Source organism: Temnothorax curvispinosus, unplaced genomic scaffold (assembly GCF_003070985.1).
Source record: "Temnothorax curvispinosus isolate PA1 unplaced genomic scaffold, ASM307098v1 QBEX01016001.1, whole genome shotgun sequence".
Taxonomy (NCBI): Eukaryota; Metazoa; Arthropoda; class Insecta; order Hymenoptera; family Formicidae; genus Temnothorax; species Temnothorax curvispinosus.
Window position 1 is genome coordinate 208,024 of NW_020225781.1, and position 25,518 is coordinate 233,541.

A 25,518-nucleotide genomic window follows, 5' to 3' on the forward strand; every position below is an offset into this window, starting at 1 on the left:
GACAGAAACGGACGAAGGAGGCATTTGGATAAGAAGAGGAACGCGGTAGGCAGGCGTGAACGTGAAAGCCGGCGGCTTTTCTCTTCAACACGCATGCCCGCCGCGCCGCGGTCGTCGTCATCGTCGTCGCCGTCGACGTCCGCCTTCCATATCGACGAGTCGCCCACGACGCGGTGCCAGCCAGTGGCCCCACGTCCGTCGGAACAAACCCCTCCGCGTCGTGCCGACGACGAGGATGCGCAGGGGAGAGACGGTGGATGAGGAGGTGGCGAACAACGACAAGGGAAAACCGGAGGCGCGGCCGAGGCGCGCCCGCTCACCTCGGCGTCACTCGGCGGGGCAGCGATCTACGTGACCTGGGCCCACCACGTGTCTCAGAGTCTCTGACGTCGCGCCTGGTCTGCGACGCGACGCGTCCGGCGTGCGTCCGCGGCGCGATCACCTGCCCTCGACCTCTCGCGACGCGAATAAAATTTAAAGCCGATCGTCGCGGAAGGAGGGAAGATCGTCGGCGGGGAAAGGAGCGGAGGAGGAACGCGTCGCCCCGCGAGACGCCGAACCCGTGGGGACTCGGGTAGCAACGAGACGGCGGAGCGGATCGACGTCGTCGAGGAGACCGCGGATCGTTGTCGCGTGGTAGGGGAAAAGCGGTCGGACGGGACGCGCCTCGCGGAGAAGCCGACGCTGCTTGGATACGCGGCTTCCGCGCGAGCGGAACGAGCTGAAACGGGACGTCGCGGTCGTGACGCCGTCGTAAAACCTGGCCCCCGGCCCCGCGGAGGGGTGTCCGCGGGCGGAAACGCGGCGATCGTGTGCGTAGTTCTCCTCGTAGGAAGTGCACGCGGTCGCGTCGTCTTCCGTCGTCGCCGCGCGATAACGGGTGGAGGAAAGGAGAAACGCGATTACGCGGGTCCGCGCGGGAAGGCGCGAGCGTGATTTATTTCGGCACGCGGTAATTTCGGGGCTGCCTGCGAGAGAGAGAGAGAGCGCGAGGAGGCAGCTGGCTCCGGAGGAGGGGATGAACGGACGGTACTCGCCGGTCTCGCGGCGCGAGTAAAAGAGAGGCCGCCGGGATAGAGCGAGAGTCCGAGAGTTAAAGCCCGGCGCTCTTGCGTCAGTGATGCACGCCGCGAGGAAACGGTCTCTTTCGCGAGCTGCGGTAGTGGCGAGTCGCTCTTAATAAACCGCGATCGCGCGAATGTCGGCAGAATCGTCGCGTGGAGGAACGAACAACGGAAATTCTGCGGGTTCCGCGCGCGGAAGGAGCGAAACGGGACGTCGCGGTCGTGACGCCGCGGTCGTAAAACGCATACGAGTAGAGACGCGCGTTAGACGTTTGTGTGCGCGCGTATGTGTGCATGTGTGTGTGCGCGCGCGCGCACGTGGCCTAACGGGACGCAGTAAAAGTACGCGTTCCGATTCCGAAGGCGCGGACTCTGAGCGAATGTGAGACACTAGACAGTCGGCGCCTGTATCTTGTAGGTAGACACAGATTAAAATTATTAAAATTGATGATCGTGACGTTGCTGCCTTTATCATTGACGTCCGAGGTTTATCGCTCGGCGAAGAAGAGATTGCACAGCGAGCCGCTTCCCGATTTACCCTACAATGCCGGGACAACTGTTTTCGGACACTGTTCGAGATTAAAGCGGCGAAACTCTCTCGTCACCGAGCGTCTTCGTTCGTGACGCGAAAACAACGCTCGGGCAGATGTTGACGAGATGAAAAAAGGAGATTTCACGGATCATGAAATTTTGTTTACTCCGTGCATAGAGGATACATAGAGGACGAAGTACACGGAGTGCATGTTAACTAAGTACGACGCAATAATAAAAGAAAAACTTTATCTTCTTAGATTTGGGCCGCCGCGACGGACACGCTCGCGTAATTATTCGAAGACAACTTTCGGCCGCGCGCAACGGCGAGTTTCGTTACGAGGAATTCGCCGAGGTGAAAGAAGACACGGCGCGGTCTGTGGAATTTACGGTCTACAATACATACAGTGGAATAATCCGCGCGCGACGCAGCACGCAGCTGTAAAGACGAAGAAATCGGGCGGCGATAAGGATCGTCGGGTACTACGCTATCTAATCGCGGGAATCGCTCACCCGCGTCGTTGCACACACAACCGCGATCCGTTTTAATCGGCATGGCGGACGCGCGTCACGAGATTAGTTCCGTAAATCTGCTGACGTCGATCGTCGTCGGGGTATTTGCACGCGCGGAGAAACGACGAATCGTACGGTCAATTCGACTCGGCCGGGCCGAATCTCTTGCCGATCTTCCCCGGCCTTCCGCCCGCTAATCGTAGGACGATGCAACGATGTAAACGCGTCGGAAGCACCAAGCCAGCATCAAGTCCCTGTGTATCTCGCCGAGTTGGCGGACAGCGTTCGCCGATCGTGATCATTCGCGGAGACCGGAAACGGACCGATGATTACGGCAATGTTGTCGCGGTAATAACCGAGTCCGTGCGAGTTTCATAGTCGTGCTATACGATTTGAAGTTAGCCTGGCGCGATCAACAACAATCGACAAGAAGAAGATTAGAAAAAAAGAAGAAGAAAGGAAGAGAGGAAGCGTCTTCGGCACCGTTGTCTTCGTCCATCGAGTGCCCGGCGAGAATCGTCCGGCGAAAGGAGAGAGATAGCTTCTAGCTGATTCGTGACCGAACGGGGGGTTTAAGATTCAGGAAGAGTCGACATATCCGGCGTACTTTGGCGCACACCTAGATTACGCAACGAGAGGCACGAACAAGAGCGGAGGGCAAACCGTGTACACGTCCGCGAGACGGGCGTGCGATAATCCCGCGCGAACTCGCGACTAGTCATCGATCGGCCGGCAGACGCCGCGCGCCGCGACGCCCTCTCCTCGCCTTGCTCTCGGGCGTCCCCACCTGTTCTATCCTCTGTCTCCGGTGTCGTGTCAGACATTTACGTATCACGTCGGAAACACACGCCTAGTTCGCGCTCTCTCCTCGTCCCTTTCTCGCTCTCCATCTTCCCCCTCTCCGCTCCCGCCTCTCTTTCTCTCACCCCGTTTCTCTCTCTTCCATCCTTTCTCCCTCCCCCGTCCGTCTTCTTTCTCCGGATCACCTGGCCGCTTCCTTCGTTCTCGTGCGCGCGAATAGTCCTGTTGCCGAACAGGCGGGCGTGGATCGCGCGCGTTGTTTCCCCCGCGCCGAACGCCACCGCGGTGGCTTTGACATCGCCACCGGCAACGCACGAGGTGTTGTCGTCGACGCCGTACTCTCGCCGTCGTAGGTGGGAATCAGTACGTCGGCGTCTACCGCGGCGCGCAGACCTCGAGGATGTGTCGTGGCGCGTTCCAACGTGCGCGCAAAAAAAGGATCGACTGAGCTTGGCGTCGAGGCGAGGCACGTTCTCTTCGGGAATCTCCGGGATATCCGGGGGATTATATTGGAGTGCCTGATCCGACCGATTGATCGTGTCTCTTTTCCCCCCCGCGAATGGTGATTAGTGATTGCCCCGAGGCGCTAAAGTGATCCCTTCGCGTGCGTATACGCTCCCCTCGAGCGATCGGACGATTTAACCCCTCCTCCCGGGAAAAGTAAGTAGTGGAAGATCGCGCGTGGGAAAATTCGACGGGTGAAATTCGACCTTTTTCGTTCCGGCACGCGGATTCGGCCTGGTCGATAGATATCGGAGAAGTCTCCCTCGTCGCGGACGCGCGACGGCGACGGGGATTATCGGTCTACGAGGGCGTCAGAAGAGAAGCGGGAAAGTTCAGGCAGAAAAAACAGATAGCGCGTAAACTTCTCTATCCGGTCGCGTCGCCGACACGTTCGTCGTTCGTGCGCGTGCCCTGATGTTCGTGACGACCAGAACAGGAAGATACGAGAGAGCTACAACGAGGACGACGCTCAACCTCGCTGTCACGTAGACGACTCGTTCGCGTCTTTGTCGTTTTCTAGTTTCTACATGCATTTGAAAATGTTTTGCTTCCAACGTCCCTTCACGCGATCGTCGCGTGGCGTCGTGTCCGCCGGGTCGCTGTCTACGACGGAGAAGGGCAAGTCCTCGCTGACCAGCGCAATTCTGTCGCCCGGCAGGACGTCTAACGCGAGCGAGCGCAACCGACGCGGCTCCGAGGCGGCCAGCGACGGCTCCAACTCCTCCATCAGGTACATCGACCAGGAGGCCTCGATGTCCGGCAGTAGCAGCACGGACACCCTGCCGGGTATCCGTGCCGATTACCTCGACCCGGAACCCCTGTCGCCCGGACCGGACGCACTGACCTCGCCGAGCGGGATAACGGTCGCTTTGAACAGCGACAACGGTATCGGCGAACGGCAGGACGAGAGTAATCAGACCGCGCGCTGTTTCTTGCCGTCGCCGACGAAGAAGTCGAGCAACAACGGCAGCGGCTGGCGCCGCAAGTTCATGCGTATCCGCTCCAACGATTCCTCGAGCTTGAACAACGGCGAGACGACTCGCTCCTCGTCGACGTCTCCCTCGCCCCTGAGCGAATCGATAGCGGAGTCCTCGTCCTCGTCGAGGAATCCACGTACGGACGAGGGGCAGCAGAGCGACAACGCCACGGCGACGACCGTCTCGTCGCCGTCGGTGCAGATCGACGTTACCGGAAGCCCTCAGGTGGCCACCACCGCCTCCGTCGGCGACATTCCGTCTCTGGAGAACGGCTTCAGCGAGGAGGAGAACGACGACGAGGAGAACGAGGAGGAGCGGACTTGTCCGGCGACCGAGACGAAGGGCTCGTCCTTGCCGTGCAGCCCCGCGGCCGCGTCCGCCGTCGGCCTGACCTCCTCCGCGGTGCCCTATTACGACTTCCTGTCGGTGAACGGCGGCGCGATGCGGCAGGAGACCACCAGCACCAGCTCGCCCCAGCTGTCGTCCGGCGCGAGTTTGCGTTCCAACGTCGAGTCCCCGCCCGCCGACACCTGCAGCTCCTACGGCGAGGACAGCAGCCCGGGCATGGACTCGCTCAAGCCCGAGGGTCTGGACGCGACGACCGGGTGCCTGCCGGCCGCGAGATCTTGCCCGAATCTGGAGCGACAGAGCGCCGGCTGCTCGTCGGCCAGCGGCTCGTCGAGCCCGAGCCCGAGCCCGGGTCCGGCCGGGCCACGTTTCAAACCCCTCGAGGAAGGCGACATACAAGTGTGCTACCTCAATCAAACCCGGACCCTCGTGAAGAAGATCCTGTCCAGCAAGTTCCTCAGGCGCTGGGAGACGCATCATCTCTATCTCAACGACTGCTGCCTGTCCTCCAAGACGGTGAGTGTGACGTTAAATGCACATCGCTTTATCGCACGCTTGTGGCAGGACTCTGCGCGTCCGGCGTCGTAAGGTCTCTTGAAACTCGATTTCTTATAAGCTCCACTAAAATCCTGTATATCGAAAAGAAACAATGTTTAACCCCAGAGGAAGGGTCGATCGTATAGGTTTAGGAAAGATCTCATAGATCTCCCGTCAGAACAAGAAAAATATCCGGTATTTTTATTCGCAAGTAAAATATCCACTCGTGACAAAACTGCATAATGATGTTATGCCCGATCTACAATAGCTGTAGTAAGCTGTAGTAAGCCTCAAGCCGTAAGAAATTGACCAATTACAGGCGAATGTGAGGAGAATAATCGACTGTGATTGGTCAATTTCTTACATCTTGAGGCTTACTACAGCTTACTACAGCTATTGTAGATCGGGCATTATAATCGTGTGATTAAGTTTAATTCTGCGATTAACGCTAAAGAAAAGTCTCACAACTCCGCTCGAGATCTCTATTCTCGGTCGCCTTAGGTCGCTTCCGAGCTCGTTACGTTACCGCGCGTAGGCGTTGCCGCGGTGAGTTTCCATCTGTGCATCGTATCATTATCCGGATTACTGGTTACTATATGGTAATCTGCAAACGATAATACGATTGTAACTACTCGACGGTAAATCCTGTCGTCTAACTTTGTCCCGCGGCAGGATTATCGTGCTCGCGATCGACAAATCGATCTCGGATAGACGCACAGCGATGTAATTAGAAAAAACTGCCGCCGCGAGAGAGCGGTGGGCATAAAGAATTCAGTTATTTCTCGGCTACGAGAAAGCTCGCGGGCGGAGCAGCCTATCTCTGATAGCTCCGAGGACGGCGGCACAGGCGGTTCGAACTGTTTATTTTGGAAGTGACAGGCAAAGTTTGGAGATGACGAATTTAGACTGGTATACAATCTCACGTGTCGCGTCGTAATCCACTTGAACGTTTCCCGCCGCACAATCCGATCTGCTCGGCTGCTTTTTCGCGTAAAAGACGCGCTTATCGTAGTTCGTTATGTAAACTCGCCCGCGCCGCCGAAGTATTCATGCTTCATCATCGCGCGATTCACAGTGTCTTCTTTGACGTAGAGACGTAGACTTTCAGTAATTGAGAAGCCGAGTCCGCGAAAATAATTTAACGACTCTACCGTTTTTTATATCTCTATTTTAAATCGAAATAAATCACGTACCACTGCCAGTCGCGTTACGTCGCAATATATCTCTCTCTCTCTCTCTCTCTCTCTCTCTCTCGGCCACGTAAATTTATTATACTTGTAAATATTTATTGGTGGAGGTGCCGACGCTCCGTTAATTAATTTAATCAATCCAAATTATATAATTTATCATGCTTTCTTTCTTTCTTTATTTATTTCTTTATTTATTTATTTCTCCCTTAATTTCTCTTAAATAAATCATTATTGCTCGTAAACGAAGAAATGTTAACGAATTTGCAACCGCGGGAGAGTATCGAAAATCGTTAGAGTGCATATGCATTATTCTCGGCCGCTTCGAGTCGCTGGTCGTTCTTCCTGGACTGCGATTTCTCGTTATCGGCCGGTTCAGGATGAGCGTTCGTACGTGACACACGAAACCACGTCGTCGGAGATCGGTCAGCTCGGGCAACGACGATTACGCGAGTGTCCGTACCTCCGCTCCCTCCGCTCGTCCCCGTCCGCGAGTCGCATTGTATCAGAATGCAATCTGCATCGTCAGGGCCTACACAGCGGCGATTTATGGACACGCTATCGTGATGTACTACGGCAAAGAGCGCCGGCGAACCGGGCAGCTGCATCGAAGTGCGACGAACAGGGATCCCTCCTTCTTCTCCCAGCCGGGTGGGTGATGTTACGTAATTGCGAATTTTCCGCTCGCGTGGAAAAGAGGAAGGAAAAGAGAGGGAGAGGAAGAGAGAAATGTCGGTTGGAGAGGAAAAAAGAAACCCGGCTAAATTCGTTACCTTCAGCTTTCAGCGGGCAATCACGAAGTTCGATGCCGATTGCCTGATTACGGAACCGCCGCCGCCGCCGCTGCGCCCCATGCTCCGCGAAATGCAATTTATCGTTTCGCTTTGTGGAAGAGCGTGCTCCGAGAACGCGGAGTGGCACTTGATGCACTTTGCCGACGTGATTGATTCTATTTCCGTAGCGCTGCATTTACCCTTCGACAAGATTCCAAGACTGGTACTCCCGTCTAATAAACGCACGACAGTATATTTTTTAAATAAATTTTTCGACGTTCTTTGTCGCGCCGGGCCGCGATTATCTCGCTGACGTATATTAGCGTTGTAAAAAAAAATTCGCACGGTTCGCCTTGCGTCTGCGTCTCCGTCTGTTTTCGCGGCGCGATAACGGAAATTATTTGCATATGCGTAAAAAGAGTGCGCGTGCACGAAACCCCTTCGTAAACCTTGCATTCCTTATACGATGACATCACTCATTTGGACGTCTTCGTGACTGCGCGCACTCCCTCCATTAAAAAAAGGAAAATTAGACTCCGCGAAATTAGAAACTCCCCTTTTCAGAATTTTTCATTGTACTATACTCCGAGGTGCCTCTCTTTGCACACGTTCAGAGATACGCATATATGTATGATGCAATATTCAGATATTCTAGACGCGACAGTTATCGCGATGACCGATACTAATAACCGTCCAAGTAATAACAATAGCGATAACAATATCAGGGTAACGTGTGACGTAATGTACGCGATATACGTCGTGATAACAGGTAGAACCCGATATCGATAGAAGACGATACTGGCCGTATCGGATATCTTCACAGAAAAGAAGAGAAAAGAATTTGCACCTTGACGATACGACAAGGACGGCTCGCCTCGTCATCGATAAAACCTCGCGATCGTTCGTTTAACATTTCGTGTGACAATTCGACCGAGTCGAATTCTTAAATTAATCATTCGGCGAGCGCATTTCGGTATTTGCGCTACGGAGGCATTCCAGACGCGAAACTTGCGCTATTTTTTTTTCTTCGTCGTCGCGGAGAATCGTCGGATTATGTTAATTTGCCGATCATCCCGTTGCTCATGCGAGTCAATGTTTGATTGGCTCGAGCCGTGCGTCAGTTACGTGCAGAAATTCGGGTGAAATGACGATGACGACAGACCCAGGGGAGAGACAGAGAAAGAGAGCGAAAGAGGAGAATAAAGAGAAGGAAAAGAGTGAAACACGCGCGCGTTGATTGTCAATTCTACTCGCTATGGTTAATCGAGCGAACAACCGATAAGAGAGTCGCGACTTTTCTGACGCACTCGAACGTAACTTGAAAAAAGATCGGCCCCCTCGATGTACCGCGGAACCGTTTTGCTTGCTCGGTATCGGATGCCATTAATATCGTGTCACTCGATACCCTTTCTTTCTCTCCTCGTGCCCACAGTATTAATATTTAGATAATATCAGATGCGAATTCGTCGATGCCGAAAATATTCAACGTAAGGTCGATCCGCACTCATTTCGCGCGTTCATTTGCGCCAGACGCGTTATAATTGACGTGTACAAGCCGAAAACGAAGGCAACGATCTATACATATATGTAGAACGCACAAAGCGACAGTGGGTATATTTAAGGTTTAATTGTACAAATGCTATTTGTACAAATAAGGTGCTTTTATTAGCATCGGATCCACGTCAAGAGCGCAATTAATATGCCATTACGCGGAATATCGAAGTCTAATATCGAAGTCACGGCGAAAATAAGCAGACGGCCCCGATAATCTCACGGTAATTTGCATAAATACACGAGGACGTGAATATTTTAAGGAATTTTATTCGTTTTCCCATCGTTATTTCGTCGTATATGTCTTGCTGATTAACCGCTAAATAATTAACGAAACAATTTTTATACCTACATTCGTAATTCCTGGCGAACGTTGATAGCGCGCGATGTAAAACATTCATTAGAGAGATCCCGAACCATTAGTATTGCCGACACGCGGCTCATTAATAAAGCATCGGTGAACCGAGGCATGTTAATCCGACTAACTAGAATTTAGTGCCTATTTGGCAGAGAGTAAAGAGAGGTCGAGAGGGTATTTCACAATAAAGGCGGTCAATCTGCTTCAACGCGTTGCGCGCAGCAAAGTTAAAGATTCAAGGGATTTAACCGTGATTGAGCTGTATCTACAGACCGCCCATCTGTTTAGCAATAAAGAGGATTCATCTTCTCATATTATCCTTCCGTACTTTTTTCCGCCGTACTTCGGCGAGCGAGCGAGCTTTGCGATAAAATCGTAAGACGAAATATATACGTTGTGATTTCTTTTATCTAAATAATAAAAAAACTTGCGATAGGGATAGAGATTACTTCTAACACGCAATATAGCGGTATATATAATTTATAAATATTTATATTCGTTCTTATCTCTCTTTCTTTCTTTCTCGCTTTCGCGTGGCGTGGTTTTATATATTTCGTCATTTTTATACATTATATTTTTCTGCTGATTGAGGCTGTCGAATAACGCAACATTTTTTTCCATTTTTTTTCTAACGAACGTCATCGAAACATTTCTTCCTTATGGAAATGACAGAAATTTTGTTTTTAGCGGGAACAGTAGTCGGGCGACGTCACAGAGGGTTCCAGGAATATACGATTATTGCGTTGGATATTATTTTTGTTTAAATGTATATTTCGTTACTATATGTATACACGTGTATATACGCGATGTTTCGCGGCGCGCCCGGCAGAATGCGACCCCGCACGTATATGCGATAAATTTAATTCCGCGGAATTTCGTGAGAACAACGACGAGGGTTTATTATGTGCCCGTGTTCGCGCACGGCGAAATTTCGCGGTTGCAATCTATACGCCATATACATATATGTGCTACGCGTATGTGTCGCGCGTGGGAGCGCGGCGATATTTTCGTACTAATGCAGCTTTTGTTCGGTAACAAAACGTTCGTTAAACCGGACGTATAACGAATAAACTATATGACGCGAAACGTATTTTTAGGAGACCGACCGCTATTTAGGTCGGCCACGCGTCTGATAATTCGGCGTCAAGTATCTCGCTTTTGTCTCGCCATTTCCTATGCGCAAGCATATCGCGGGAAACGTACGCGACTAACGCGACGCATCCGTTTCTCTTCTGTTTCTTTATTCTCTTTTTTTTTACAATTTGCTACATATACGCGCGCTTCGCGATATTTTTATATTAATACGACAGAGACATGTGTGTGCGATACGTAAGGACATATTATTAGAAATGTTATCGGATAACGTAAACTTAGCTTCGCGCCCTTGTACACTTCATTTCACTCATTTACTTCAATTCGCTAAACTGCGCTATACTGATTCGGGCAATTCCAGTTTTGGCGGTTCAATTAACAAATTTTGCTACGCGATACGGCAATGTTCTCGTAAAGACGCGTTCATTCGTATTCATATACACGCTCGTTTTCTTGAATCCGGACTTTGCAGTGGTATAGTGAATTATATCGGTGAGATAAAACCCAAATGGATTACTCAAACGAAATACAATATAATTAAATTCTAATGAATATAATATATAATATAATTATATTAATATCATATAATTGAATTATACATATGTAATATAATCAAAATTAAATAATTATATACGTTTTAAAAGATAATATTAACGAATTTTATCGATGTGTAACAGCACACATTCGAATATCATTTAGTTCTCGTGCGGAAATGACGCGCGGAACCGCGTCTCCGATAGGACGGTAAAGTCGGCTTTATCGAGGCGACTTCGTGAATTACGGAGTATTAGTCACACCGGTATTATGCGTCGATAGCCTGCAATTTTATTCACGACAGATAACGCGTAACTATGTTCGCGGGAAGCCGCCACACACGCGCACACGCGACGCTTTCGCGAGCAGCGCGAGGCGGTGGCGGCGAAGGACGCTCGTAACGGTTTCGCCGTACGCTCGCCGATGCAATTATTTTTCTCCTATTGCACAGGGAAATTATCGTCGATTTTTAACGACCGTGCCGTTGCTCCGCGACCGCGCAGGATCGCCGTAATAATCGGCGGTCGCTTTTTTATCGCTTTTTCTCTCGCTCTGCGCGACGAATCGTAAATCCCGCGTATTATTACCCCTCCCCCCCCATTTATCGAATAAAAATCGCGAATTGACCGAAATGTCCGCGACGAATGTTTTCACGTGTCGCCTTTCACTCTATTTCGCTCGGACGAATCTTTATAACCGCTCGTGCAATTTATCGATAAAATTATGCTTGACACCACGAAGAAGAAATCGTTTGGACATTGAAACGCCCCTCGCTTTTCGTAAAGCGGTTGTTACTGTTGATGGTTATCGGTTCCGGGTATGGAATTAAATACGCGGAATTATAGCGATGAAGATCACTCGTGCTTGAGAGAATGTATTTACAGCATGCGGAACAATGTCCTGTGCCTTTGTGAAACAGCGAGTGTATCAATAATGCAAAATAGCTATACGATAATGCGCGAAATTCTGTTATTTCTACGCACGTGTGCATATCACATTATGGAAAATTGGAAATACGATATGTTATAATAGAATTTATTTGCGAAATAACGCGGGGCGAGATTGTATTCGCGCGCTCGCGAGGTATTAACGCGAAACAGACGTTGCACGTTGCACGTCGAGCACGATTAAAAAAGGACGAGAAACGGCTGGCTTTGAACGTCGCACCTCGCGCTGTATGTACTTTATTCTGGCCTTTTTCTCTTTTATAAAAAAAAAAATGCGCATATGTAATAACAAGTTTACGTCGGAATGAATAAGCGATAAACAAAATTGTATTATGTGACGCACTAGAGTGTCAGTGCCTGAGCGGCTCTGACGCACCTGGAGTTCGGCGAAAAGTCGAACGGTAATTGAAACGAATCGCAATACCCGTGATCCTGCCATCGCAAGACGGCGACGACGGCTGCAGGAATGAAGGAACTTGCGAGAGCCTGGCACATCAAAGTACTTACCATTTGATACGCGGGTGGGTATTTGATTGCCCGGATTCATTTAGGGATGCACTTTGAAGATCGCGGAACTTGGAATTAAAACGTTTCGATATAAGAGAAATATTGGAAGAAAGCAAGGAAGAACCTGCGAGTCTTGTATATCAGCTTAATTTTTATTTCTTAACATTTATATTTAATATTGTATTATATATTTAATTAAGATTTTATTTAGGAAAGCCCTTGAAAGAATACGAACTTGAATCAGTTGTACATACGCTTCTCGGTACGTTATACAAAATAATAAGAAGAAATCGATTGCGCTGGCTACGTTGTGATTGAATGCGTTATTGCCGCGTTAAATCGAGGCTGTAAACCGTCGCGTCGGTCGGGGCGGCTCCTTTAACCGCCGCGGCTTTTGGCATTTACGCGCTCCATTTATTGCCGTGGCATAAACTGAGGATGGGCAGGAAACTCGTCTTGGGTAACACGCGATGCCATTAGATATATTATTACGTGACGCAGGAGTGAAGTGTTTCTCGCGACGCAAATACTGCTAATGGCCGACCGGTGTTCGCCGATGGACGACGGGCGCAATTAACACCATTTCAATTGGGCGAAGCAAACAACGTAATACACCGGCCGATACCGCGGCGATGTCATTATATCCACGGCGTCGGATCATCTTCGGTTCGCGGGACGAGGAGAGAACTTAGGGAGAGAAGTTCCTTTGTCTGTGTGTCGCGGGCGATCGAGAAGAATTACGTGCGGAATCTCAGTACATTAAATTCATAATGGCATCATGATGAGTTTTATGCTCTACCTGAAATCATGTCGCACGTTAATGACGGTGATGGCTTGGTTTTCGTTGAATGCCACACACATGTGTGTAATGCCATCCTCGCGTCAATAGTATTCGGTGAACCATGCGGCGAAGCCATACTGATCACAAACGATTATTTTTCATCGCGCGTTTGAGTCGCTTCTGTGGAATTGAGTTTCCTCTCTCCGTGACGCAACAATGCCAGGCGTTCGAATGTCGCGTTTGATACTAATATCTCTGGTACCAATACAATAAATGTATTTCAGAAAGGTATATTTATCCCCCCTCCCCCCGTTATATTATATTTCTCGATATAATATTTTCCGTTTCAGAATGTACGTGTCTGCGTGAAGGGGAAGACCTTTATCGCGAATTCGATTTCAAAACGGGGCCATCCGCCTCGAAACCTTTGTAAAATATTGCGTAGCCGTTCTACGTACGCTCGATTGATCAAACGGTCGTACTTTAGTTAGTTAGCTAAACTTAACTTCGAGCTCTGACGATGTAACTCAATGAACGAACTGATTCGAAACAGACAGACAGATTTAGTCGGCGGATTATTTTGAGTTCTGCCGTGACGCGATATGAAGGACCGAGGATCGATAGCGTGCCACGGTAAGTGAAACCGTGACAAGGTGGGAAAACTGAAAATACAATAATAAATTATTCACGGAATCGCAATGGATCTTCGTATACTCTCGTACACTTCGTACTTTGCGCACAAACGCGCGACCGTCCTTTTTCACAAGTCTCCGCTCGCGCAGTTGCTATTTGTGATTTGCAATTTCATTGAATCTAAACGCATACACATATGCGAGCTAAAATAATATGATCTTGCGTCAATGCGGAATCAAAGTTACATTAGCATATCCTTCACACGCATGAACCCGTCGTGCGTATTTTTCTGACTACCGACTGATTAAAATCAGACGCGTTATCTTCAAAGGGGAATCCATAATAAATATTATAACAGGGGAAATCGAATATTGCAAAATGCAATTGAACATTGCGTAAATATTACAAACGCGTCCGCGGAGATCGGATCTGCAAGAACGGTGCTCTCTCCCGCATTACGTATTATAAATATATAGCATCGTACAACTATACGGTCGGTCGTTCCATAAATAAGACTGCGACCATTGTAATCGGTCGAAACGGTTAATCAATTTCTAAAAATGGCCGAGGCGACGTGACGTTCGTTTAAGTTATCTGCATTTCGTGCAGCGATTTGAATAAGAATACCGAGGGGAGCGAAAACTGAGCGGCGCGCGGCGCGTTCTCTCGCGCTTGTTGCGCGACGCTGAAAAATTTCGCGGCCGCCGGCGACGCGCGGCATCGATAACCGTCCCGCTCGATGACGATGATTAGCGCATATTTATGCGGAGATGCGATGAATAACATACGCGTATGTACATTAATCTGTCCGCTCGCAGATCGTGAAAATACTTTTTAATAGCGCTCGAGAGAGAAAAAGCCCACGACTTTCGCGTGCGTTCGCTCGTAAATCGTCGCGGACGCGCAGTTATGTTTTCTGCTCGTTCACACACGTTATTAACACTGCGCGGACACGGTGGGCCTTTTAAGGCACAGTCGATTTTTCATTCATGATTCCTACGGGAGAATAGGAAAAAAAATTGCAACGGTTCCGGCCTATGTAAGTACAGAAATCACTTTTTGAAAGAAGTGATACGTGAATTTTTATAGATTTTTTGTAGCACAGAAGCGCTTTCAAAAATTTTTTAGACTTAATAGCAATAAAGATCCATCGGAGTGTCATTTGACGTGTCTGTATAAGTGAATTCATTACGCACCGCGGTCATTACACGCGGGTAATTGAGGCGTAATTAATCTAATTCGTCTATATTTATCACCAGCGGATGATCGAGTAATTGCGGTTCAAGGATCCGTTATTATATTGTTCCAAGCTCACTCCGGGATGCACGATCATTACGCGCGTAAATAGTTCTAGATTGCAGTTTATACGTGTGCATACAAGTACAAAGAACCATTGACGTAAACGTGTTAACGTCTGATATTTATCTTGTTCCCGTTAAATAAAACGACGTGGATCAGCGATGTTGTTCATCTCGCGTATAGCTCTTATTACGGGATGCGCTCGTCAGAACTGTAAAAAGGCGGGACATTATCCACGCGCGGGAGCAGCCCGCGCCGCGTCGTAAAGATTATACTGTCCGACGAAGATTGTAGGGAAACCCGGCGGGTTTTTCAGCCGGATACAAGCGCGGACGATCGGTCGCATTGTCAAGTGTTTTGTCGCGCGAGAAAAAGCTATTATTATGTATGTACGATCACAACAATGTCCGTGGCGTATCGTTATTTCATCTTTTTTTCGCCATGCATATTAATCGCGAAGTTAACGCGCCGGATCGGATTGCGAAACGACAGAGTCACTCTCTTGCGCCGCGCATACAACACCGGCTAAGTCCTGAGCGTAATCAAATGCAAATTGCGACGCGTTAAATGCATTTTTCCTTCGAGCGCCTCGCTCGCTTTCGCGTGCCAAGCAAAACACGTGAACAGCCGCCGCGCGGGGCTCTCTTCGGGCCGATCGGAAAGGAGGAAGAGAAGATGAAGAGGCTGGAGCGGGACGAGAGAGCGTGATTGTGAAAAATGCGTTTCGCGGATTAATCTTGGCGGCGAAAGTCGTGTTATTATCGATTCGAGCCGAACGGAGACCATACTTTGAAAGTTACGGGGTTAAAATCCTTGCCGTATCGCGCGTTTTCTGTCCACGCACAAACCACGCGATGACGCACGCGAATACCCAAATCTCCGTCGAATGAGGTTCACGCCGGGGTTTGGCCTCTGACCTCTTCACATAATCGATACGCGCGACCGAAGCGTATTACGCGAAATATATCGTAGGCAACGTGTCTCTTTTTCCTGCGAAGGAAAATCCGGAAGGAGATCGACAAGACGAAATCGCGGCTAGTGATATACGACAGCGACGGAGTTTCGGCGCACGTGTATATGTGTATACATATCCCAGGATTACCAGCTGTCCCTTTTAAATTACAGCTTCTTTGGCCAGAGATCGAAGACGATTTTTCCCAGAAGAACATGGGAGGTTATTGACCGCCCAGTGTACAGTTTCCGTATATCACACATGGTCTAGATAAACGTCCAATAAAAATTCTATCAGGAATCCCGTCGGTTGAGGAATACGATCTTGCCAGGATTTTTCTCTCTTGAAGCTCCGTACGCCAAGAAGAGCCCATTATCTTCAATCGTTCGAAAACTGCATAGGTGCCTCGAGGACACACGATCTCTCGTCGAGAAGAAATCTTTTCCGGATCAACTGGGAGAATTTACGGCGGGGAAGAGGAGGATAGTTTCGGGACGGAGAACGAACGAATCGGCACGAGCGAGTCGAATGTTGCGGGCGCGGTTCTCGCCATACGAGCGTGCGTGCGTGCGTGCGAGCGAGCGAGCGAGCGAGCGAGTGAGCGTTCGTGCGTGCACGCGTGCCTGTGTACGAGCGTGTGTTCCGCTGACGTCAAAGCTGACCCTGGGCTATGTGTTCGAGCAGAACGTTCGCTTCGCTCCTCGCGCCTAACGCCGTGTAAAATACCGGTCGCCGTCTCGTTTTTCGTGGCCTTCGAACAACATCGGGCGAGAATCCCTTGGCGAGGAATGACGGGAGCAGCAGCAGCGGCTCCTGCGAACGAAGGAGCAGCCGTAGAGAGAGGCGGGGGAGGGGGACGTGGCAGAATGTATAATAGCCCCGTGAGAAATCTTTGGAGAATTCTGATTAATTGCCGGCTTCGATCCACAACCGGAATTGAGTGGTACGTAAGTAAGTGGAGGATGTCAAAATGAGGACGTAAGAATGTAATTAAGCGAATGATTCATTTATTTTCGACGAATCTCTCTGCGGGCACTTAGACGAATCTGACGCGCAGCTCTTCCGGGTGAGCTCACGATCAAACAACTTGAAAAATAATTTGCTTTTAAGAATAATCGAGTACCTACCTACCGAGTATTTTACGTAATCGACAATTCGCAGATAATCGAGGGAGGAAAGTGGAAGAATAAGAAGATATAGAAGAAGGCGTAATATCGCGCCTAATAAAGGAATCCGAAAAAAGGAAAAGAAGAAAAAGAAGCCGTCGTTGCGTAAATAGGTTGCTAGACGACCGGAGGCCTTGGCACGTCACCGAAATTTATCTCCTCGCGGTGGTGAATGATGGAACTGTTAGGATTTGAATCGCTGATGCCCGTTCTAGACTGGAGGATGAGCCGACTCTCGGCTCATCCGCCTTCTATAGTGTACGTGACATAAACTATACATAACCTATAGATTTTTACCCGTCTACACCACTCACTCGGATGAGCCGAGAGTCGGCTCATCCTCCAGTCTAGAACGGGCATGAGGCATGAACGACATGCCAGAACGCCTTTATCGTTGATGGAAGCGTGGGGATTTCCGAGTCGAAAGCGAAGTGGCTTCTTCTCGGAACGTTCTGATCCTATACGTATTCCAGCCGCGAGACGGATTCTTTCCATTCTTTTCAAATTGTCGATAGGAAAAAAAGCACGAACAACGAGAAAGAAGTCGTGCAATTACGACCCGTACCGCGAAGAGGTCGCAGTGGCATATCCCCTGTAATTAGATGCCGCACATGCAGATCGCTGCGCGTGTAATTTAAACCCCGGTAATGAGGCGGCGAGTACCTTAAGGTATCAGAGATAATGAGACGCGGTGACTCGGTGAACTAAATCGCATCTTTCACGGCTAGGTTAGCCGACGGGGAAGATCGCGGTTCGCGTAGGTAGAACACGGTCGCGGAATTTCAACGGCATTCTCAATTAGCGGCTGCAGAGTGCCGTGGAATAACGACGACCTAGCGCGGATCTCACTTGTATGGGCAAATAGCGGCAGAATGCGAGCAAACACGAGACGCGTATGTACGTTCGAGTCGTCCTTTTGCCTCTCGACGGCTTACGAGTCTTACGACGAAGACGCGAACTCGGCCTTCATCGCCTACTCGTGGGGTTCGTGGAAACGTATGAAAATTTCTGGAATATAGTTCTGAAACTCGTTAAACTCGAAAATGAAAAAAGGGGCGAATTAGTTTTAAAAGTTAATATCCCGTGGGAGGGACCGCGTTACTCGGAACCCCCGGGGTAGTTAACTACAAAACTCGCGTATCGTAACGTAAACTTTTTTCTTTTTTTTACATGAGAATACCGATGTGCCGTTGCTGCGAATTTTCAAGTGTGCAACGTTACGTAAGCTACGTCTGAACGGTCTTTTACCACCTTTTGCCCTTCTTGAATTTCTTTTTATTTTTCCTTTTAAGGGGACGGATGACGTAAATCTATAAAAACTCTGCGATTCACGCCGTTTCCTATTCTATGCAAATCTCGCGTGACAATTAATTTTTCACGACATTTAACGGCGACGCGCGCTCGCGTGTGCGGGATATATCGCGTCCTTCTTGCTGGGTAACTGGAACAAAGTGCGGAACATAAAACAATCGCGGAGATGCGGAGCGCGCGCTAGCTTTTACGGCAGCCGTAAAAATATAAGCTCGTTTTCGTGCCTCTTGGAACTTGAAAGAGAAGCGTCGTAAAAGCAGCCGTCTCTCGCGTCTAACGCGGCGTTCCGAACGTTCGGCAGGCATCAGCGGGCGCAAACGTTTGGCGCGACTTGGGAGCAGAAGTGGAGCGCGTTGAAAAATTTCAGCCGATATTCAGATTCTGGCCGGGAAGTCTCACTATATTTCTCCGGCGAAGCCATTAAGAGGTAATTCCGCGTGCAATTCGAGATTGCTATCCCTTAGTCACACGTAATGGGTTTTTGTGCGAATAGAAAATTTATCGAGAGAGAGAAAGAGAGAATAAGTTATATGTTTAAAGCGATACATCAGAGGTAATTTATTGCGTTTCGTATTTCAATTACGATTCGTAATTGAACGTAAACGCTCGTAATTGAACGTAAACGCGTTTACGTTTATCGCACTGACTGACGTACCCGATCGAACTTATTAAGCGACGCATATTCAATAAAGGTTAATGAGAAAACCTGATTCAACTATTATCTAGCGCTATGTAAATCGTATGCTATTAGAACGGAAAGATGTATCATGAAAATTTGCACAAGAAGAATGCTTGACACTTGATAGATGTCGACGTGTGACGTTGACGTATGACGTAAGTCCGCAGTGCTACAAGTTAATTAATAAAGATAAGCGATTAACTTGACGAGCGTATTCAAGAAATAAATATATAGATAAAGTAAGATAAAGAGGGAGGGAGGGAGGGTAGCAGACCGCTTTAAATTAAAATAATTTAAATACGAGCGCCGACTCCGCCTGATTACTCATTGTAAGCCGCTCAAAGTCGAAATCTGAAACGATTCGATCTGAATTTATAGTTCGCTATTTATTATCGGCGAGTCAAAACGGAAACGAATTTAATTCAGCGATCGCCAGCGCGGCTGCGGAAATCTCTCGGCTACATCGGGTTACCATCGAATCTACAAACGAAACGCGATGTAATCTCGTCGTAATGAATAATTTTCGAGCGCTAGCTGACATCAGCACGAAAACGTCAATCAAACTTCGTCACGGTGGAGATCTCGCTGTCACGATGCAACATACGCTATTCGCGACAACGCCAACGGGAGTAGCGTGATTGCGTACACGAGAATGAATCGGGGAGATATTCGCGGTATCTACTGCACGTATATACGTGTGTGAGGACAGTTAAAGGATTAATCCTGAACAAATATTCTCGCTTATGGACCGTCACGGACGGGAGGAAGGATAAATTATCCCGTATATATGCGTCCACATCCAGCTCGTTTCTACTGGATGAAGCCGGACAAGCGCATTCCGCGTCGGGCGAAAGGAGAGAAAAAGTCCTCCGTCTTTTTCTCTCCTTTTCGTAGCGCGATGGATCCACCGTTCCGTGAGGATATTATACAGGAATTAATATTTCGGCGGAGAAGGAAATGTCACCGACAGCCCAGGCTCTCCGGCTGCCAATACACGCCTTCACGTCGCGGTCCCCCGTCGACTCGAATCAATCGGCGTATTTTAACGTCAATTTAACGAAATTGCACGACCGCGAGGTCGCCGAATTTTCCAGGATTTTCTCGAACGTCTATCTCAATATTAGCTCTCTATACAAATCGCTGGTTAAAAACTCTCATATCTACGTTATTTCCCTCAAAACCAGAATTTTTCCTGTATATCTACATTTTTCCGAATTCGAGGAAATTCTTTCGAAAATACATGATTGCCGCATGTCGATCTTATGACGTCGCTATTAAATTCGCTCGAACATCTGGTGTCACATTTTGATAAGAACGTTTAAAGTGACTCATGTTAAAAGTACGCGCCGTACATATTTCTTGCGAAATTTACTGACTTCCGAGCGAGTTTACTTGACTCGCCATGTCGTAATAAAAAGCGATTGCTATCAGTTTTAACTAATACGTGTAATATGAGCGCTAATACATTTTCTCGCTCGTTCGCGTTTCGTTATCGCGAGTATTTTATGTATTTACGAAAGAACCGATAGACGTATATCGCATGTATGATGCGTTTAAAATGCGGTACGGATATCGCACGTATGATAAAATATCCCGCAATCTCCGATCTCGTAAAAATTTTCGCGACTCGCCGTACGTCATCCCGCTTGGGAAAACTGTTTGTGCCGCCACCAATCTCTCTGGGGATATTTCGAATCGCAATCTGCTATCGTTCGCCAACAATCGATTCATTTCGCCGCTGGTCTCGTTTATCTTGTATTGTTTTCGTCGGCGCGATTGGGCCGGCGACGATGCTTTTACGGGCGCGGATATTTTTAGATCCGCGCCCGATGTGTTTTACGGCCGGTTCTACATCCTCTCCGCGGCGAGTCTACTGATTTATCCGACGGACCAAAAGACATTTTGTAAGCGAAACCTTTCTCCTAGCGTACGTCACAAAAATTATTTTAAGAATTAGTGAAGAGTGGAGAGAAAGAAAGTTGTCCCGCAAGTGACAACAGTTTTGAAATATTTCTTTGTGGAAGGAAAATGAGGGAAATACGCTCGAATTACTTTTCAGAGCAAAATATTGTATTTTATTTTTGAGAATCCGCGTAATGTATAAAGGGTCCATAAAGTAACGTGCAAAAGCATTTGCATCCGCATCGGATTCGCGTTTCCGTTGAAGATTGGAGATTGGACGTCGCCAGTCGCCACGGATGTACGACGTGACGCAGTCACGTGCGTCTCGCGATTTTGTGAGAACGAAGGAATATGTTAAACAGCGTGAATCGATAAATTTGCGACAATACTGTAGCGGGCGGCGTTTCGTTCGTTTTTGCTCTATAAACAAGTTATTTGTCAAATGCACGACTCACGGTTCGAAACTAAAGACACCGAGATCAACGACCTCGGAAATTGTGACGACGTCAGAAATAATCAACGAACGAAAATACCAATCGTGCCTGTTTAATTCCGTTATATTAAGACAAGGAGGAGGCGGAGGAAGAGAAGGAACGCTTTATATATAAACCTGCTTATTATTGATGCGAAAAATATAATCATCTTTTTAGAATTAAATATTTGAAATGAGGAAATTATGATTGTTCGGCACAATCGCTTTATGCGTAACGATAGCTTCTTAAAGGTCTTCGAAATATTAATCGTTATTAAAATAAAACATTTAATTTTATCGAGAGATCGAGAGATGATACTTTTATCATACCAAATATAATAAATTTTAATTATCGAGATTACTCTCGGTACTCTCGTTTTATGTGTCACATCTCGTTATCAATATCGATATCTCCTTCGACATCTGCAGGCGCAAAGCCTGCGTAACGTTGCATAACGTTTATAATCGATAGGTGACGAGGAACCCATAGCGATATGTGTCACGATATCGTGCGGGTCGCGCCATATACGTATGTTACGTGACAAATTGGCCACGTGCAATTTTGCGGCACGTGCCCGCGATGTCTCTGCCTTCCCTTTATGTAATTGGACGTTTGTCGTGATACTAAATCGAAAGAATTTCTGCTACAGAAATGCATCACGCGGCGGAGCGGGCAGACAACGACACAAAGTGAGAGATTTCGCGTCGTAACATTTTATATTATATTTCCGCTATATTTTCCACGGAGACGAGCCGGCGCGAACGTCATTCCTCCTAACGTTTTTTTTTCTCTTTTTTGACCTCGTCGCTTTATGCAAGCCGATAAAAAATTGTAATAACGGAAAAATTTCAATAATATAATATACAATGTAACAAAAAGAAGGTATAAACTCTCCGACCAACTCGGAACAGACGTTTCGTCGATCGATACTAGATTCGGGCCTGGCTGTGACATTTTTGCTGGCACCGAATGGAGAATTTTTCGTGAAATTCAACGACGGTTTTCACCGTTGCTTTACAAATTCTACACGGCGCTTCTAAGGTATTTTATTTTCCGGCGCGTTGAACGTTTGTAATGATCGTCGCTTATACGTTATACGCGATGCGCTTATAAGATAATGCGATGCCATTTATCGTAAGTGGCGACACAAAGGCATTATGGCCATATGCCTGCCTTCGTCCCTTTTTCCATATGTAACGCACGATCGCTCAACACGCCGACCGCCGATCTGCAATTGCAGAATCGCGCCGGAAGCGTCGCGAATCGCGAACTCGTGACACGAATCGCCGGCGTTTCATGGCATTTAAACAATCGCAATTTGATTGAAACGCAATTGCGAATGCGATAACGCGTCATTCTGGCCTGTGCGTGATAATGAGCGGCTCGTCGCGCTTACGTCCCGAACGACCAATGCAATCGCAGCCTCGAATTATATAATTGCGTGTCGCGCGGACGCAAAAAATAGGCATCGCGAATAAAAAAAGGCTGATTCCGGCGCCGAAAATAAAACGATCGTGTGTATATAATGTGTTTGCGGGTATCCAATGACGGGTCGTTGAGGGATTTACGCTTCGGTTACCAGCGTGACTGCGGAATCGAGTTTTTCGCGTATAGAGTACATCTCAAATTGCACGTATAATTCCTCAGCGAAAAGAGAATTACAGGCAGGCCGCGCTCGCGTATCGTTCACAGGCCTCTGCAGCTTTATTCATCATTTTACGCATTGACGTTCGATATCCTTGATAGCGACGCGCGTGTACATTGCGATATAATGTTATCCATCGTTCTTAATTAGAGGAGCTCGCGTATATACGCGCGGCGCCCGCCCCGGCTTTTCGTCGCCACGCACGAAACGTGCGATTTGAACGGCGGTATATAAGCCGAGAGAGAGAAGATTGCGGAGCCGCGGGAATAATAGCCGCACCTGTGCATCAAGTTATTATTACGGGTATACGCGAAATTTAGCTATTCTCGGAATTAAGTAATGGGCGCAGTCGTTTCGTTATCGTTTACGTCACGCATGAATATGCACGGTGCATGCATATGCATGGCAGTCTCCGTAGCACAGATGCATAAAAAGAGCGTGAAGCCGTTTACAAAAGATGACCTTGGAATCGAAAGATACGGCGAAAAAAAAGTTGCATATTATTCACGTCGTGCGCCCTTTGTAACGGCGTAAACGTCCGCAGCGCGCTGCGCGGCGGACTTTTTTTCTTTTACTTTTAGCGCATCGCGCATAAATGTCTGCACATCCTCGCCGTAGACAACGAAACTTAAAACTTAGGCCGGTATTTGTAATCCGATCGTATTTCAAAACCGTTTTAAGTAATATCTTAAGTAATATGCTAATACGGCTCTGTGATTGGTTAATGACATCTTAAAATTGTTACTTAAGATGGTCTTAAATATAAGAACCGACTATGAATACCGGCCTTATTTAATCGGTGATATGCATGAAGTTCTAATGAACGCGGGCCAAACGTAAAAGGGATATTTATTCATGAAATACAGCTCATTTGCCGCACGCAAGCGAATTTTATTCATCATTTAATTATTCAGCTATATTATTTAACAGCACACGCACAACTACGTCCGATTTGCAGACCCGGGCTCGTCGGGCAAACAAAGTAAATCATTCTCTGATCCACATAAATGCATACGAGGAGCCTCCCATACCTCGCCGCGGAGCGTGATTCCTTTTCTCTCTGCAATCTCTGCATTTGAGAGCGCTTATCATTATATTTATCAGTGCGCGGCATTGAAGGGGGCGCGGATCACGCAGCTCCTCAATGATTTATATTCGCTTCTTTTCCACCTCGCTCGCGTTCCCTTTTGCCGCGATCGTACCTTTTTTCAGGTCGGATCGGGTTTCGCGGAGTTTAACCGCGCAAATTAACACGCACTTCCGATCGCGAACTGAAATTGGGATCGGCCACGCGCACTCTTCCGCAAGAATATTGCGCGAATTCCAGCACGATCGGCGTGGGCTCCTGTTTCGCTCGCATAGCATCGCTTTCGGCCACGTTTAGCGAAGGGGATGCAGTGCCCCAGATTCGGTCGAGTCTGCTCCAACAGTCGTTCAACCCTCGGCCTAGATTCGCGGCACCCCGCGCTGACGTCATTCACTATTCCACACGCAGGTGCTCGCGTCTCTGTGTGCGCTGGTCGCCGATATTACGTTTACACGTGGCCACGCGAATGCGTATTCACACGAATACACACACACATACACATATATACAATGCATACATGCACAAGGTACCGCGTCATCCCCCGCGCTGCAGTCTCAGAGAACACGAGACACCGCCGAAGTGATGCGCGAACCAGGGCGCATTGTCCTCGTCAGGCTGTATTATGCAACTTCTCCCTCGATTCACCGTCCCTTTTTCACCCTCCCTCTTTCCCCTCTCCATCTCTCCTTCTCGCGTCTTTGCCAAGTCGGCTTTTTTGTTGCCATGGCCAGAGAGAGAGAGAGAGAGAGAGAGAGATTCGCTGGTATCGCTTTATACATTCATACACCTCGTTACGGCAAGTATGATTGCGTCATTCCTAAAGGCCGATCTGTGTGCGCGTCGAAAGTCTGGAAAACTACCTCAGAGGCTTAATATTAAGCTGTTGCAAAAAAAAAAGAAAAAAGAAATTCGTCGTGTTCGCCGAAGCTGAAAACGAAATCGCGCGGCGATTTTTGTATAAATTAAAATAGCGATTAGCGATTTCACCTTTAATCATTTAGAACGGAACTCTCTCTTTTTTTCTTAAATCAGAAATTGTGTAAGAAATGTAAATCAGTAATTTGAAAAAAGAAATCGTATGAACTTAATAATAATTCACCGTTCTTTTCTGAATCGTAATTCGAACTATAATGTGCGGTTTGTGCGCTGGTTAATTTTAATTTCGCTGTAAAGAAATTTGCGTGACATTTTTTCATTTGGTTATCGGTATAATGACTTTTTGCGGAATAATTGCAGATATTACATATGAGAGATTCTTATTATCTGCCTCACGTGAACGAACTTATGTAATCGATAGATGACGTTCATTTGTCGAGTTCATACGTCAAACGACAATAATAATCCGCGATTATGTCCGACATAAATC

At 48.0% G+C, this 25,518-nt stretch overlaps 1 protein-coding gene across 1 annotated transcript in view; it reads left to right on the forward strand.

Annotated features, from left to right (window-relative positions):
* Window positions 1-3,185: 3,185 nt before the first annotated feature.
* The window catches only part of LOC112466203 (C-Maf-inducing protein-like), a 30,939-nt gene continuing 8,606 nt past the window's right edge, over window positions 3,186-25,518 (forward strand). Inside the window, exon 1 of the mRNA XM_025034157.1 lies at window positions 3,186-5,254. Coding sequence (XP_024889925.1) covers window positions 3,941-5,254 — 1,314 coding nt within the window. The 5' untranslated portion in view covers window positions 3,186-3,940. The remainder of the gene's footprint in view (window positions 5,255-25,518) is intronic.